This window comes from Myotis yumanensis, unplaced genomic scaffold, assembly GCF_028538775.1.
Source record: "Myotis yumanensis isolate MYYU_CA2020_CCGP unplaced genomic scaffold, mMyoYum1.0.hap1 SCAF_2, whole genome shotgun sequence".
Classification (NCBI taxonomy): Eukaryota; Metazoa; Chordata; class Mammalia; order Chiroptera; family Vespertilionidae; genus Myotis; species Myotis yumanensis.
The window spans coordinates 197,184,860-197,202,916 of record NW_027223753.1 but is presented as its reverse complement, the minus strand read 5'-3'; the positions used below and the strand labels follow the sequence as shown (position 1 = coordinate 197,202,916).

At 41.2% G+C, this 18,057-nt stretch overlaps 1 protein-coding gene across 3 annotated transcripts in view; it reads left to right on the top strand.

The window, feature by feature from the left end:
• Positions 1–16,842, top strand: part of MME (membrane metalloendopeptidase) — a 98,832-nt gene extending 81,990 nt beyond the window's left edge. For all 3 annotated transcript variants that reach the window (XM_070406943.1, XM_070406945.1, XM_070406944.1), the window contains exons 19-23: positions 832–965; positions 1,084–1,149; positions 4,105–4,200; positions 4,565–4,641; positions 15,009–16,842. In XM_070406943.1, the coding sequence (XP_070263044.1) occupies positions 832–965; positions 1,084–1,149; positions 4,105–4,200; positions 4,565–4,641; positions 15,009–15,108 (473 nt within the window). In that variant the 3' untranslated portion in view covers positions 15,109–16,842. The remainder of the gene's footprint in view (positions 1–831; positions 966–1,083; positions 1,150–4,104; positions 4,201–4,564; positions 4,642–15,008) is intronic.
• Positions 16,843–18,057: the final 1,215 nt, after the last annotated feature.

The window sequence follows — 18,057 nt, the reverse complement described above, 5'->3', positions numbered from 1 at the left end:
CTTAACAAGACCTTTAGAGATCTAGAGAAAGAAAAGGAGATGTGAAGGGCACAATTTTGAAAAGGACTCACTAAGTGTCTGTTAACTCAATGAGCTATACAGTAGTCTTCACAGGTAGATACTAATACTATTTCCATTTATTAATGGGGAAAAAATAGAGACACATAAAAGACTCGCTTAAAGTCACAAAGCTAGAAATTGGTGGAACGAGGATGTGAGTTCAGCTAGTTTGTCTTCATAGCCATTTTCTTAGTACATCATGGATAACTATTAAAAAGATGATAATAAAACTCAGTGTCAAATCAAATGGCATCGATAAATATATCTCACAAAAGGAAAAGATCGATGTATTTAGGGTTAGCAGGAAAGCTCCAGGAAGAAAGGTGACTTTTTCTTTGTACTTGAAGTAGAGGGAAACTGAGTCCACCATATGTCACGAGAGTTTGAGGTATGAAATGAATGCCAGAATGAAAATATTGACCTTTTAAAATCTCAAAATACCAAATGAAACAGACATGGTTTCAGTAGAAACCATATAACAAATATAAGGCATTATTTCAGAAATGTTTATCTGGCAGCCTCAGCTGAGATCTTAAGAGCCAGGTCGGTGAACTATCTGAATTAATACTAAGGCACATCAGCAAACAAAATCCTGGCAGTCCAGATGTCATCAACTCTGAATGAGAAAGAATAACAGTTCCTCTCATTATGTGTTCAATTTAATGTCCTCTCACGCAGTGGTATTTCAGTTCTGGCACTTAGAATGAAAAATACCTTATTGTAATTTTTGATGTAATGAGTTCTCATTGTACTTGAATAAATATATTCTAGGCAGAAATTTTAACAAGGATGGAGACCTTGTTGATTGGTGGACACAACAGTCTGCAAATAATTTCAAAGACCAATCCGAATGCATGGTGTACCAGTACGGAAACTTCTCCTGGGACCTAGCAGGTGGACAGCATGTATGTCATCAGCATTCTCTTGAAAAGTTTTAGATACATCAAATCTTAAGTGAATTACTGATGCTTTTTAACAATCAGAATGTAGTTAAGGGTCTTTTTTGTTTTTTGTTTTTAACAGATCAATGGAATTAATACCCTGGGAGAAAACATTGCTGATAATGGAGGTATTGGCCAAGCATACAGAGTGAGTAATAATATTTTTCCCATTTTAGTGGTTGGAGTGTATATTTATCATATTCATTCATTCATTCATTCACTCACTCATTCAAAGCCTTTTGCAAAAGACACATAATGTAAGCAACAAAAGATTAAAATGGAAAATGTAAGGAGAAAGGGGATGGTAAATATGCTAACCAGCAGGGGCAATTCAGTTGCGATTGAGCTGAACACACGAAGCTGAGAAGAAGAAACACAGAGCATTATATCAACAGAAATAAGGAGATAGGCAAGTCCACAGAGGAGGCAACCTTTCTCTAAGAAATAATCTCTGAAATAAATTTATGACAAAAGAGGCCCCATAAAAAGAATTATTTCAGAATCATTGATCCATGTACCAAACAGGACCTTCAGTTTCACAACAAGTGAAGAAGTGTTGAGGAACTATAATCAGCATAAACCATAGTTCATTTACAATGATACCCTGAAGGACTAAGTGATATGGTTTCAGCATGTGGCCTTTTAGTCATCCAAACTATTATGGCCAGAGAAGTTTATCACAGAGTTCCTTAGATTCTCATTTAGCCTTCCATTAACTCATGCATTCAACAAATACTCAATGAGGGCTTTACTCTGTGTTTGGCACTATTTTCAGTGCTAAAGATAAAGCTGTGAACCCTCCCTAAATGATATCATTACTTGATCATTTAAACAAGGATTGAAAAAGGATGCACAAGAAAAAGCAGGGATTTGCACAAAGAGTGGAGGAATACTGGTCTTGAAAGCAACAATGAGGAGCGAGGGTAATGTTGAGTGTTTCTTGCAACCCTGAGGTAGCCCAGATGTGGGAGAAGGAGCAGAGTCTACTTGACAAGGTGTCCCCATGATAAGGTGAATCGAATGTTCCATGGAGTGGATGAGGATGTAAGGTTATTTGTTCAACATAAACCACAGTTCATTTATAAATGAACTGTGGGTTAAGGAAGAGGAGGATAGGCTCAGTAGTTGGATCAGGAAAGAAGAGGAAGCACCAGAACTATGTGGGAGAGAGGACAGTGGGGCCTGTGACTTGACAGTGAACATGAACAGATTATCAGAGTGTGAGACTTGGGAGATTACACTGACAGCAAAGTTTCCTAAAGGACGAATCCCCGTCAAGTCCTGGGAGATGGTAAATTGCTGCTGCTTTGAATGCTTGGTAGTTTTTCTTTTACTGGATGCCAGACATTGGGCATTTTGCATCTTTGAGAGCTGAATATTTTTGCTTTCCTATATTTTTTAGCTTTATTCTAAGACCCAGTTAAATTCCTCAGAAATGGTCTGGTGGTCCTGTTGGGTCTTGGTTCTATAACTTGTTAAGTGGGACTAGGGAATTGCTCAGTCTAAAGACAACTATTCTCCACTGCTGAGACAAGACCCTACTGGGTGAATCTTGAGGTCTTTCATTTTTGTTAGGTGTGCATACCAGACATTTTTATCTCTAATCCTTGGCCATGGTTCCTTCACTAGCACTGAGTAGTTTGCTCACATGCATACCCACATACTCAGGTGAATATTCGAAAGGGCCATCTGATCGCTTGAGATCCTCTATCCATGCAGCTTTCTCTTCTTCAGTGCCCTGTCCTTGGTATCCCTGAACTTTTTGTCCTCAACTCTAGGAGTCCCTTGGACTCTGATGGGTTTTCTTTTCTCTATCTTGTAGCCTGGAAACACTGAAGGCAATAAGCTGGGGCAATCACAGGGCTCATCGTATTTGTTCACCATCTCAGAGAGATTACTCCCCCTTTTCCCAGTGTCCAGTGTAATGCAAGCCATTGTTTCATATGTTTTTTCCATCATTTGGTTGTTTTAGTGGGAGTGTTGTTTACCCCGTCCCTGTCACTCCATCTTGCCTGGAAGAGGAAGGCATCGGTACTCTTAATACTCCTGTAGTTATTCTTATATACTGCCAGATTAAGAATCACTGATTTAAAAATCCAGTCAAAGTCTGGGCTGATGGTACTTCCATGGAGATGCCCATCTAGAATAAGTACAGAATTATAATGCAGCAAAATAAATTTGTGTAAATATTTTATTATGCACAAAATTATAATATCTAATGCTCTGTCCCCTACTAGGTTGTGAACTCCCTAAGAAAGAGCAGTCTCAAGTATTCCTCATTTACCCAGCATTTTTACTTAGTAGAGACTCAATAAATCTATGATAATGGCAAATAGAAAGAAATGAAATATATTTTCTGCTTATCTAATTGGTCACTTTCCTTTGTAATAAATTGGAAATGACTCATCTCAAAAATGTAGTTGTCAATTCCTTTCTTAAAGTATATTTAAGTAGAAGAACACTACATTTTTCAAGTGTCCATAAATCCTCTTGACTTGAGATCACTTTTTGACATTCAAATAACCTAAATTCCTTTTTCCTAATGTAACTGAAGTTCACTTTGTTTTGTCTTGTCTTCAAGGAGCCAAAATAATTGCTCATTCTTATTTTTAGAGTCATAGGATATTAGGCCTCTAATGGATCTTAAGAGAATCCCTTAACTTTTGGCAAGAATCACCCAAACAAAGTCTGCTATGAGTATATTTTGCTAAGAGTAGTAACTAAGCTAAATATAGCAATTACAGACTCTCTTGGCAATTCATTCTTCCAACTAGCTGGACTTATCCATCAATCAATAGAACAACATTTACATAAGCTTTTCATTGCTTATTTAAGTCATCCATTGATAACTGACATTTGTTGGTCATTTGATGTGTGCTGAACTCTTCTCATTTGTTAATCATTATCCTGTTTTTTCAAAGAATTTGTAAATGAATTCTAGTTTTCTTTCTAATCCATGAAATAGTTGTAGGTTGCCATATCTAAGTATATAATGATGATTCTGATACAAAAAGTTAATTACCTGTTACATGGTCTTTTGCATAGATTTATATATAAATTCGTAAATGCTAAACATCATGTTTCTGTTTCACTAACTGCCTAGGCCTATCAAAATTATGTTAAAAAGAATGGTGAAGAAAAATTACTTCCTGGACTTGACCTAAATCACAAACAACTCTTCTTTTTGAACTTTGCTCAGGTATGCTACCATTCTTGATTGATAGATATGAAAATCATTTTGAGTTATAATTTTATAGTAAGTTAGATAACGCATGCTGAGTTTTCTTGATTTAATCAATTGTGGCAGATCGTTTGACTTGACGAAATTTTATTGTGTATAACAGACTGTCAGATTATATTAATGATAATTATGCTCCTGGTTGCCTATGCTCCTGGTTGCCTATCATTGAACAGTATTTAAAGAGTAAATGGTTAAGGAATGTAGAATTCCAATTTAATTTTTGCAGTAGGAAGTTTGCTTTTTTCTCAGCCTGCCCAAACAAGTAACTAGTATCCTTGATTAAACTTAAGCACAGCATTTCCTTTTTCTATTCCTATCCTAGGTGTGGTGTGGGACCTACAGGCCAGAGTATGCAGTCAACTCCATTAAAACAGATGTCCACAGTCCAGGCAATTTCAGGTATGTGGATTTGAACAGCAGCCAAGGTGCTCTAATATTGGCTCCATTAGTTCTGAGTTTGGAAATTGGCCTTTTCTAATTCTGACTCTATAAAATTTGGAAATCCAGTGTTGTTGTTTTCTTCTCTTTTGAGGGTTACAGATAGGATCAACAGAGCAGATCAGGTAAATGTCATGTTTACACAAGCATAGCCTTCACTGCTCTATTCCTCAGAATATACGTGACCTAGGTTCAGTGCTTGATGAATTCCAATAAAGATGTCACCTCAGAATAGTGGCTCTATTTAAAGGTAGCACAAGACATTTCTAAAAGGCTGTAAAAGGTTTAGGCTTAGGACCCATGAGTAGCTATGCCAAAGAAAGATTTTCGTTCAGCATAAAGGGAAACTTTCCAGTAATTAGAGCTTGTACGTCATGGAATAAAGTTATCTCCAAAGCTCCAGGAGAGAGTACCTTGAAGCAGAGGTCTGAGAACAGCCTGTCAAGGATGATGGATTAAAATGCTCTGCATGGTGGAAGAATGAGTTAGAAGATATCTAAAACCCTTCTCAAATCAGAAAATCTTTGAGAACATTGGATTGAAAGAGAATCACTCTAACCAGCATTTGAATGTTAAAGCCTAGATCCCTATCTAGCTGTTTTAGGACTAAATTCCTAATGCTACCCGCTCCACAGGGACTTCAACCCTTCTGATCAGCAACAACTTTTCTCAGGCAAGACTATCTGAAAAATAAATTTAAAATTTTGTAGGGTGATTGGAAAACAGAGTCTGAAAACAAAGGGGAACTAATGGGCTGAATTTCAAAAGCACTTCCTAAATAAACATGAGCACAGTGCCCATATCATTCACTCCTAGGGAAAGACCCCATCCAAATATGAAACAATAAAATACCACATTTGAAAACTCATGTTGTTCTAGTATGATCATTAGCAGCAGCAGCAGCATTTATATTTGCCTTAACATTTCTTTCAAAATTCATTCACTCAACAACTGTTTATTGTATGTTCGTTTTGTGTATAATCCAAGCTAAATTTAGTCTTGCTAAAATATTCAAATAAACTGCTTTTTAGGTAACCAGCAACAAAAGTCACTGGATCAATTGACATTATGTTTTATCCAAGTAACTTTTAGTTTCAATTTTTAAAAGTTGTCTTTTTTCTTCTGAAGTCTTTGGAAGTTAAGATGTAAGAATCTTATAATTGCTCTCTGAGGATAATAGGGAGCAGTTATAAGCTCATGCAAACTACTAACCACCATAACAATCAAATTTTGAAGTTCTGCCACACATATCCCCATGGCCGAAAGCATCCTATCTAATAAAAGACAAAAAGGGTAATTAACCGTACCTCCGCTACGCTTCCCATTGGCTAATCAGGGTGATATGCAAATTAACTGCCAACAAAGATGGAGGTTAATTTGCATATGTAGGCGCCAAGTGACGGAGCGAAGCCAGCTGGCTCTGGGCAGGAGCAGTGAGCGAAGGCCGGCGTGGCGAGTGAAGAGCAAAGAGGGGGGCCCACCAGCCCACGCACGCAGGGCCGGGGGCTTAGCTAAGGCTTAGTGCATACTCCCTGGTGGCCCCACAGCAGGGCATCCTGGCAGCCTCCTGACAGGAGGGCAGCCAGGAGAGCCGAGTGGGGCAGGGACTGCAGGGAGCCAAGTTCCCCGGGGTCTGAGGAGAGTGCTTGACAGGAGCCCAGACTGCAAAGAAGGAAGAGGAAGTGGCCACGAGGAGTTCTTCCAATCCCCCAGCATGGACACCCTACCCCAGCCCCCATACCCCCGGGGGGACAGGGAGGCTGACCAAACAGGGAGAAGTCCCAGCCTTGGGGGTAGCTGCAGCCCATATCTCCAACTCCCAATCTCTTCCCCTGCCACCCCTGCCAGGGGAGCCCACAACAATAGCACGCCTGCGACAACCCGTCAGTGCCCCTGAGGCACCCGAGGCCCATGGCCTGCCGCTGCTGGGCCCCCTCCACTGGGGCCAGGCACGCCTCTCCTCCCTACAACTCCAGACCCAGGTGGAGGCAGGCCTAAGCGGCCCCTCAGGGTCAGACTCATCCCCCCCAACTCCCTCTCCCTGACAGCAGTGGCGCTGTCTCCGCAGCAGAAGTGCACTGAATCTTGCAAGGGGTGCAGCTAAACCCGCCTTCCTAGCCCACCTGGCCCCACCCTGGCCCGGCCCCTGCCCTGTTCCAGGAGATTGGAGCCCCGCCCTGAGCACATACAGCTGCAAAAAGGCCATGTACAATTTAAAGAATGGTGTCAAGTGGGGAGGTTTGACAGTTACTCCCCCTTCAGCCTTGCCACACCCATAGCGCCCCCCCTAGCACTCTCCCCTCCCCCTAGCCAGCGCCTCCAGGGACGACCACCACTACAGGGCCACTGGCCAGAGCCCGCCCCTCTGAGGCCTGTGGAACCCTCTGCAAAGCTTCCATATCTACAGTCCCAGGAAACAATCATGCCCTCCTCCCCTAATCAGCACCTGCTACCTGCGAGGGTACCCGTGGGCTTAAAAAAAACAATCCCTTCCCGTTTAGACATCACTTACTTGATGAAACATTTCTAGGTTTATTAGCTCAGAACTTCCTCATGACAACCCAGTGAGGTAGGCGGAGAAGAGATTACAATTCCCATGGTAAATGCTTATGCAGAAATGAAGCTCAGAGAGGAAAAGTGTCAAGCACAGTGGTTCCCAAGGTGCAACACACGCCCCACAGTGGGGAGGGCAATTTGATTTTAAGTGGGGACAATTCCAGAATGAGTTAACAGTGAATTTTTTGCATTTCTTATGGTTCGAAGGAGCCTCATCTACAGCGTATCCTATATAATGAAAGGCTAATACGTAAATGACTGAATGGTGGAATGACCGGCCACTATGCTGTGCGCTGACCACCAGGGGGCAGACACTCAACGCAGGAGCTGCCCTCTGCTGGTCAGTGTGCTCCCACAGGGGGAGAGCCGCTCAGCCAGAAACCAGGCTCACAGCTGGCGAGCACAGCAGCAGTAGTGGGAGCCTCTCCCGCCTCCGTGGCAATGCTAAGGATGTCCGACTGACGGCTTAGGCCCACTAAGCCGTCAGTCGGACATCCCCCCAGGGCTCCCAGACTGTGAGAGGGCACAGGCCACACTGAGGGATCGCCCCCCCCCCCCCCCCCCAGTGCACGAATTTCGTGCACCGGGCCTCTAGTCTATATATATAAAAGCCTAAGCAACTGTTCGACCAGTAGCTATGACATGCACTGACCACCAGGGGGCAGATGCTCTGACCGGTAGGTTAGCTTGCATCTGGGGTCTGGCCAATCGGGACTGGGCATGATGGGCCAGACATGACCTGGAGCCCTCCGCGGTCCCTTCCCAGCCCCAATCCTGCACCCATGGGGTCCCTTGGCCTGGCCTGCACTCTCGCCATCCAGGACCCAGTTTCTCTTGGAGAGCCAGTTTTGGCCTGATCTCTGCAGGCCAGGCCGAGGGACCCCACTGGTGCAGGAATCCGTGCACTGGGCCTCTAGTATATCCATAAAAACCTAAGTAAATTTAAGTAACATTATTGTAATACCTGTTACATCTGGGGTCCTTGAAGAAAGGGGACTGCAAATTAATTATTTGATAGCTCAATTTTGTCTCTTGAGTATTAACATTTTTATCTTAACCACTGGGTTAAAAACTTCTCTGTTTAAAATATATTTTCTACCTTCCTGCCTTATTAACAAAACATCCTGAACAAAACTGTGTGTGTTTTTTCTTGATGGCACAGACTATTGTTATGACTAATAGTTATGATTTCACTGTTTATTAGTTTAGTGAAGTCCTCCAAAGCTAGTGTATGGGGAGCTATTTATTCCTACACTAAAGCCACTAATGGTGATGCTTTTCGAATTTTCATTTTGGCTCTTTACTAGTGTTTTTCTGTTTGTTTCTTCCCTAATTCTCTTTCCTGTTACTCCATTGCCTGCTTTTGGCCATCCCATTCCCCCATTCTGATTAGCTCCAAAAACATCCTTTAGCTTGTATGCTAAAAAGTGAACGTAAGCTTTGAAGTAAGAAACACTTAAATTCCAACCATGTCTCTGCCATTTACAAACTGTTACTTAACCTCTGGGTCTCAATTTCTTGATATATAAAATGAGGATTAAATTATGAGAGTTGCTAGGGGGATTAATGTTAATGTTTCTGAAGTGCCTACTTCATATTTGTGTTTGAAAACTGGTACTAGGATTGGTTTTAAATAAGAAAGGTATGAGCAGAATAAGAATTTCTGTGAATAAAGCATATGGACTTTGCAACATTCCACGTTTCCTGACAGTCAAGTACTTTCTGTTGTTCATTTCTTATGTCTGGATAATTCAACATGTTAATCACTGATTGCTGGTTAAGTGACATGTAGGTAAATATGTAACTTTTCTACCACCAATTATAAACTGAAAATAGTTTTAATATAATTAGCTGTAGAATTTTGTATTTGTAAAAATATGTATTTAGTATAAATACGTAAAATTACTTGCAACTTTCATTTTCTTTTTTCTGACCCAAAAGAAGTCTCTGTGACTATTTTTCATTCATAATAAGAGAAGTATGTGTTCTTGTTTTTTAAAGGGTAAATGGAATGCCAACCTTTTATCAAGGAAATTATTTTCTCTGGAGGTAAAGGGATTTCCTTGGCAAAAGGTTGAGGTTACATTTAGTTTTGGAAACAGGCTGCTTCCTGGCTGTACAAAGTAAAACATATTTTTTAAAGAACTTTGAAAACTAAGAGACATGGAGTTGCTATTGAAAGATTGTGTACAGTGGTTTATGTAGAAATGTTTGAAATATAGGAGGTTTTTTACTCTTATGCTTACACAGTCGCTGTATGAAAAACAAAAAGGTGAATTATACTTGATATAGAGCTAAATCTATAAAATAATTTGTTAGGTCTAAGCTATACTTGTTCTATTCTTTCTAACTAAAGTCTTATGCACTTTTAAATGAGCTTTTAAACTATTCGTATTTAAAACAAAACATTTCCCCTTGATATTCTAGAATTTGCAATTTAATGACTTCTTTCAGTCACTTCAGGGAATGGTTGTTATGATAATATTTACTACATAAGCTGTAAATGTGTTTATAAAGTTAGTTAGATGGAATATTCCTACATAATATAGAAGATATGGTAATATTTTCAAAGCAAGTCAAAATAGACCAAGTTATGCCTGTGTTGTATTCTACCTAAATAGTAATGGTGCTAATTTAGATACTTAGATTGCTTAATATTTTTCTAGTCAGGAAAAAAAAAACTTCAGAGAACAAACCCAACTAATAAAGCAAGAAATATTTTCCACAACTTTCTAATTCTTTTGAAAGAATATCCTTTCTAAGGTTTTATGTAGACACTAGAGGCTCGGTGCACAAATTCATATACCAATGGGGTCCCTCTGCCTGGCCTGCAGGATCGGGATGAAACTGGCTCTCCGACATCCCCCGAGGGGTCCTGGATTGTGAGAGGGTGCAGGCCAGGCCAAGGGACCCCACCGGTGCTTGATTGGGGCTGGGGAGGGATGTGGGAGGTTGGCCAGCTGAGGCAAGACTGTGGGAGGGCTCCAGGGAGTGTCCAGCCCATCTCACTCAGTCCTGATCAGCCAGACCCCACCAGCAAGCTAACCTACTGGTTGGAGCGTCTGCTCCCTGGTGGTCAGTGCACGTCATAGCAACTGGTCGACCAGTCAACTGTCTGCCCCCTGGTGGTCAGTGCATGTCATAGCTACTGTTCGACCAGTCAACTGTCTGCCCCCTGGTGGTCAGTGCACATCATAGTGACTGGTCAACCAGTCAACTGTCTGCCCCCTGGTGGTCAGTGCACGTCATAGAGAGTAGTTGAGCAGTCTGAGCATATCATTTGCATATTACGCTTTGATTGGTTGAACGAACGACCTGATGACCAGACACTTAGCATATTAGGCTTCTATTATATAGGATTTTCAAGTACCATGGCTATTTTGTTCCTTATGATTCCATGATTTAGCATGCTTAAGCTAAACCCTCTTTGAAATACTGAGGTTTTCTTCATCTATCTTAAATACTAGCATTGGTTTCTGATATTTTGTAAATATCAGTGGATTTCAGTGAGCCTTGTTGAATTCCCATTAGTAATGATTAATTTTCAGCCCTTAACTTGGAATCTCTTTACTTCTTTACCAATTTATAGTGGAACACATGCTGATCAATGTGACCCTACTTTAAAAGAATTATGAATCTTAGTTAATGGCAAAGATTGGATAGTTTATTCATGAATGAAGCTAGTTAATCTTGTAGCCAAGTCATTCATTTAAAAGAAGTAATAAAAAATTGTCAGTGGACCCATTAATTGCAAAAAGCTCATTCATTAATTCAAAAACCCAGTTAATTGCAGACAGGAGTAGTCAGATAAGTTGTAAGATACAAAATCCATTCTTGGTCAAGTGATGTTCAACTCCATATATCTTAGATGTTATTTTTGTTTTTATGCTTTCCAGTTTTATTAGGACATAGTGGTATACATCACTATATAAATTTTAGGCACGTAGCATGATTGCTTGATTTACATATATTATGAAATGATTACCACAATAGGATCAGCTAACATCTATAATTGCTTGTACCTTTTGATCACCTTCTTCCAATTCCCCATCCTTCCATCTATAGATGTTTTTAATATAAGTGTTTATTTGCTAAGAGAATAAACAGCAGCAGAATAATAAAATAGTTTATGTAATAAAGTAAACATTTCAAGCAAATCACTTGAGAAATAATAACATTATATTATATTCTGTTATTATAAACAAAAAGTACATAGTTTTCTTATAGCATGAAATTATGTAAGTAGTGTATGTAATATTAATGAGATGTGATCCCACGCTCAGAGATAGGATTCATTTTTTATTAATAATGTATCCACTTTTTGAAATAGAGTACTTATGTCATCCACCCAACGATTTGGTGTTATAAACAACCAAGCAGTACCTAGAATCCTAGGAAAGTAAATTAAGCTGAGGTATGTTGTTGACCTAATTTATTCAGAATCAAATTATCTAAGTGAAGCCTTTGGCTGGAAAGAGAGGAGATGGAATGGAGGCCAAGAGCTAAGTGTGCGTTGGGTTGACTATTGTTGCTAGTGATGTTCTGTGAACACCTTCCTGTTTTGTAGTGTGGTTCTTTCCTTTTTAATTTCCTTAATGCTTTAAAAGTTTTAAGGGAAATGTAGAAGAAGTCATAGGTTTGGACTCAAGTACTTGTCCAGTATGATTATATGTAAGACACAATCCTTTGAAAATAATACTTATTTTTTATTTTATTTTTTATATTGATCCTTACCTGAAGAATGAAGATTTTTTTTTCTTATTGGTTTTTTAGAGAGAGTGGAAGGGAGGGAGGAAGAGAGAGAGAGAGAGATGTGAGAGAGACACATCGCTTGGTTGCCTCCTGCTTGAACCCCGAATAGGGCTGGGGATTGAACCTGCAACCGAAGTACATGCCCTTGACCGGGAATCGAACCCATAACCCTTCAGTCCGTGGGCCAACACTCTAACCACTTAGCCAAACCGGCCAGGGCTGACAAAATACTTAATAAAATAAAGACAAAAAAGAGCTGCTCTTCCAGTCAGTGACTCTCGGGTGCTTCTCTGTCAGTTCATCCAGAAGCTTGTGGGGCAGTCAGCCACCGTGATGACTGTTCCCCAGCCAGAGATAGGGCTTCCTAAAGTGGGAAGGGGGTTGCATTAAAATCCGGGGTGGGGAATGTCTGGACCACAGGCCGAATACAGCCCATAAAATCATTGGTCTGGCCCTGCCAAGGCATTAGGGTGAGTTAATTGAATATTTGACTAAATATAGCGGGCTAATTTTTAAGTTGATAATTTTGTATGGCCTGTGAATGATGTTATCAATAGCCAAATGGCCCTTGGCAGAAAAAAGGTTCCCCACCCCTGCAGTAAAGGAATTAAAGTTCTCTCCATGAGCCTAGAATGTAGACTAAGGACCTGTAGAAATCCCTGATGTCTAAATCCGTTCATTCCTACATATACAATCATTTTTGACCATGTATCAAGTGAATTTGTTCTGAACTTTCAGATGTAAGGAATGACACCCTTTTATTATTGTTACTTTTATATCAAATTAATTCAAGCTCTGAGCTCCCACTGTACGTCAGGAAGTGAGACATTTAATTTCAGTAGTTTTTCAGTGTACTCCTTTCTGGGGCTATACAGGAATTCAAGGCATCATGTGAACCGAGAAAGTAGGGAAGAGCCTCCACCCTGCTGTGCTCACAGCTGACACTCTTACAGTCCAAGGGCTCCATCTGAAGTCAGGTGGCTCTGTCTCCTTCCATTGTTCATGGGAGAGGGCCACAGGAGCCACCAGTATTGATGTTCAAGTCACCCGACGGCTACACATCATCCTATTGGGGCCCTGCTCAGAGTGGAGGCATATCCTGTCATTCACACCACCCACCATTACTGGACTGGCCCCTCCTCAGGCTCCTGGCAGTGGGCCAGCCTTCTCTCTCTCAAGTGGAGTAATAGATGTCAGTTCCCCAGCTCTGGCTTCCATCCCTTCTCAACCCCCAACCCCATACCAGGAGAATTCCTCCCTGAAGTTTACATCCTCCCTGAAGGCTAGGGGAGTCATGTTGGGGGATTGAGAGATAGTTGACGGGGTTATGAGTGACACATTAGGAAGTCAGACTTTGAGAAATGGGATATGGGTCTTTCTTTCCTAGAATGGGGATAGGGAAATGCTTTCTTTCCATCCCAGTTGGTCTATAATAGCGAGCAAACAACAAAAATACTAAACAGTGTTTTTCTTCATAATACCCTATCACTCCTGCATGTAACTGCCATGATCCGGCAACAGGCTCATCCATCCAGTGCGTACTGAGTCCTGCATATGCATGCAGTGTCGCAGGCTTTAGGGTGCAGCAGGAGCAAGGGAGACATAATATTTTGCCCTCACAGAGATTACAGTGTAGTGGGTATGTCAGGAAGTAAAGAACAAATAGCTGTAAATTGTGATAAGCTCTGTGATAGGGCGAGCACAGGGAGGGGGATCCAAAAGGGACAGTATTTGAAGAAAGCCTCAGAGGGGGTGTGGTTAGCAGAGGCAGGAAGGCCGAGAAGGAGTTAGCCATATTGTCACTGGGGAGTAACTTTCCAGGAAGTGGGCTCTGCAGGAGCAGCAAGTCCTGGAGAGGGAAGGAGCTTGGCCATTGTAAGGAATGGAAAGTAGGTCAGTGTCATCCCCATGAGGAACAGGAAGGGAAATGTACCACGAGGAGGCAGGGATGGTAGGCTGGAGCCATCAGGATGTTGGAGACCATGTTGAGGAGGTTGAATTTCCTTCAACGCCTGGAAGGTTTTAAGTAAGGGAATTCTGGAATTTGATCTATATTTTAAAGATCACTCTGTGTGCTGAGTGGAGAGTAGGTTAGAGGGGGCAGACATGCTCATAGTTATACATGTTAATACATCTGTGTTGGAGATCTCAGTAGATTAGAAGGTACTCTTAGGTCATATGCTCCTAGCCTTACACGACTCCAGTCTGCTCTCCCCCTTCCAACCCAAGGTGGGTGTGGCCATGGTCTCCGTGGGCAGAGAAGGGAAGGAGCGGTTTCCGGGTTGATGGGAAAACATCCCCCCTGCATCACTGTACTGACCTGTCTCTCCCCTCAGATGCTGCTTGGTGTCATGGTAGGGTGGACCCTGTTGTTTTGCCCATCAGGATCAGAGATAAGAAGAGCTTGGCATTTTGCCAGCCCTTTCCAGTTATTCAGGCTGGATCCAGTTTCTGATATTTATGGAGTTCTTTTGGAATAATAGATAATAATTGTTGCCTTCCCTATTAAATCAAATCAACTAATATCTGTTCAAAGTCTCTTACATTTAAGTTACCATGTGAGCCCTTTCAAGATATCATGATTTTATTCTTTGACCAAACTCTCCTTATATTAACTACAATTCCAAATATGAATTATGCATTTATGTTACAAATGTGTATAGAATGTTTATAAATTAATTCCCCATGAGAACCTTAAAATCCAAGTACTATTATTATATGCATTTTACAGAAAAGGAAACTGAGGCACAGGGAGGCTACATAAATAAGTCATAACCAGGATTCAAACCATACCGTCTGTCTTCAACATCTGTTCCCTTAACTCCTATACTTTGTTAACCTCTCCATTTAAAAATTCTGTTAATGAGAAGAATGAACTCATTCTACCAGTTTCTTTCTTTTCTTTTTTTTAACTATATTCTAAATTCACTCACTTGGCCTAATAGAGAAATGCTATAGCCCTACCATGTGGTATGGACATGAGTGTCAAATGCTGACGGTGACTTTCATTTGTTTCACAGGATCATTGGGACTTTGCAGAACTCCCCTGAGTTTGCAGACGCCTTTCATTGCCCCAAGAATTCATACATGAATCCAGAAAAGAAATGCCGGGTGTGGTGATCTTCAAAAGAAGCAGTGCAGCCCTTGGCTAGACTCGCCAACACCACAGAAATGGACAACTCTATCCAAGAGACTGGGCCATAGAGCTCACTGTTATTATACACAGGGACACCTAACAGAGATGAGAGCATCATGATAAAAATGAAGTTAGGTTATTCTGGAAAAGGGTGGAGGGATGAGGGCGTCTATTGTCTATCAAATCAATCACTTCTCACTGTGTAAATAATACTTAATCTCTAAAGATAGTATTACCGTTCACTTCTGTTTCTCGTATGATCTGCCAGTGTGATGTTGTCTCTTGAAGAGTGTTAACCATTATAGAGAAGGATTTCTAATCCAAGGAAAAAAGAAAAAGTTGAAGAATACAATTGGCACCTAACACACATCAGTGACCCGGGAGTGAAAAACACATTGTCGAAGTACTTATTTGTATTTATATTTGCAACATTTATGCTCCTTCAAATCTCTTCCAAAGAATTCTTATACATATTGGGGCCTTGGGACTTATGTAGTTTTAAACTGACTTTTCCAGTCATCAGTTATGCATTCTGAGATCATTTTATTTTAAGTACTTAGGGCTAAAATGAAATGTCTAAAACTGTGTTTTGTTGTACCTGTTTTGACTGATAACGATATTCTTGAGGTTTCTTGCAATTTTCTAAGCAATTTCTTGTTTTCTCTCTCTCTCTCTCTCTCTCTCTCTCTCTCTCTCTTTCTCTCTCTCTCTCTCAAAACTTGGTCTTTTTAAGAAATTTGTAGCAATGTATAAATAATTTTTATATTTAATTGTTGACTACATTTATGACTAAGTAATTGTTATTATAGGTAATCATTGACTATTGAAGTTTCAGACCGAGATAAATAGTTATGAACCAAGATCTGTAAAGTGATGTACAGATGAACATTTGAGACTTTTTAAACTTATCAATCATATTGATGAAAAGCTTTAAGTACACACTTTGGCTTAAACATTGCCATTGGACGGTTGTCTAAAGATACATAAGACTTGTGGTTTACAAGCAGGATTTTCCAAATTCAACCTGTCCCTTAGGTGGCTGGAATGAAAGGGCAAACCTGCATCTATGTAGCTCCACATCTCCTTATCCTTTCAGATTTGTTACCGAATGGAAATATTTTGATAATAAATTGAGATTGTGAATCCATTGCTCACTATGGTTGTTGTGGCCGCCATTTAGCTCTGGAAAGTGCATTTTTGACTAGAGGGGCTTCCGTACCTCCGTCTCCAACAGACCTGCTTCTAAATTTCTAACCTGCTTAGAGTTCTGGGAGGGGATTGTTTAGTCTCTGATAGGAGCTCAATCTTTTTTGAGGCTTTAACATTCTTTTCCTATCCTGTTCATGACTTTAGTTCATTTCATTACTTGATTAATATTTTACAAAACAAGTACACTTCCAAAAATCTTCATTTTTCCTAACAAAACATGAAACTGAGAATTTTGTTTTTCCTGCTTATTGGTTTTTCTTGCTTCTTGAAAAGTGTTATTGAAATATAACTTAAATACAAACATTTCGTAAAGCATTAGTGTGCAGCTCAGTGAACTTTCTCCAACTGAACACAGCCCTGTAAGTAAGAAAACATTACCAGCCACCAAGAAACCCCTTCTCCCAACCGTCACTTCACTCCTCCAAGGACAACTGCTGCCCTGACTTCTAATGTCACACATTAGATTTGCTGTTTTTGTCTCTTATGTAAATAGAATCAACCAGCATGTACTCTTTTGTGTCTGGCTTCTCTCATTCAGCATTACATTTGTGAGATTCACCTATATTTTTGCATTTGTTTGTGGATCCTTCATTCTCATTGCTGAATTTTACTTTAGTGTGTGACTATACTACAGTTCATCCATGCATCTGAGAAGTTTCCAGTTGGGGCTATTGTGAACATGCTTACATATCACCATCTTTTAAAAAATATATACATCGTTTTATTGATTTCAGAGAGGAAGGGAGAGAGGGACATCAATGATGAGAGAGAAATCTGGGGATCGAGCCCACAAGCATTAGGCCTGGGCAGAGGACCCCCAGCTCCCCCCATCGCTGACTCCGCCCTGCTCCCAGTGATGGCTGGTTCCGCCCCTGCCCCGGCCTAATGCCTCTGGCCAAGGTGTTAGGCCTGAGTGAGGCATAATATCCATTAAACTAACCATCAAAGCGCTCTACCTCTCTCCACCCTTCCATTACCCAATCCACGATCGCTGACTCTGCCCCTGCTCCCCACGATTGCCGGCTCTGCACCTGCCCAGGCCTAATGCCTCTGACCAAGGCATTAGGCCTGGGCAAAGGACCCCCAGCTCCCACCATCGACTCCACCCCCACCCAGACCTAATACCTCCTGCCAAAGCATTAGGTCTGGGCAGGGGACCCCCAGCCCTCTGCGATCTCCCTCTCTGTCCCTCCCTAGGCCTAATGCCTCTGACCTAGGCGTTAGGCCTGGGCAGGGGACCCCCAGCTCCCATTGCCGGCTCTGCCCCTGCTTCCTGGCCAGGGCGGGCAAAGGCAACTGGTTCTCCGATCACAGGACCAGACAAAGGCGGCCCCCAGGGCTGCTTTTGCCCTGCTCCCTGGCTCTTGGCTGCCTCCTCGGTTTCCGATCACCAGCAGCGGCAGGCGGCTTCTTCCGTCCTTCCCCTTTCGCCTCCCAGCATTGCGCCTATGTATGCAAATTAACCGCCATCTTGGTTGGCAGTTAATTTGCATATCGCCCTGATTAGCCAATGGGAAGAGTGTTGGAGCCACGGTTAATTACCATGTTTCTCTTTTATTAGAGAGGATTTTACCAATATTTTCTTGTTTTTACCAACCCATTCTTCCAAAGATACCATAGTTTTCTGTCCTGATTTCTTTTAAAAAGTTCAGTGAAAAGGTTGCCAAATGCTGTAGGGAATCACAGACCTAATCAGATAACTTAGGCAGAAAACAGAAGTGTCT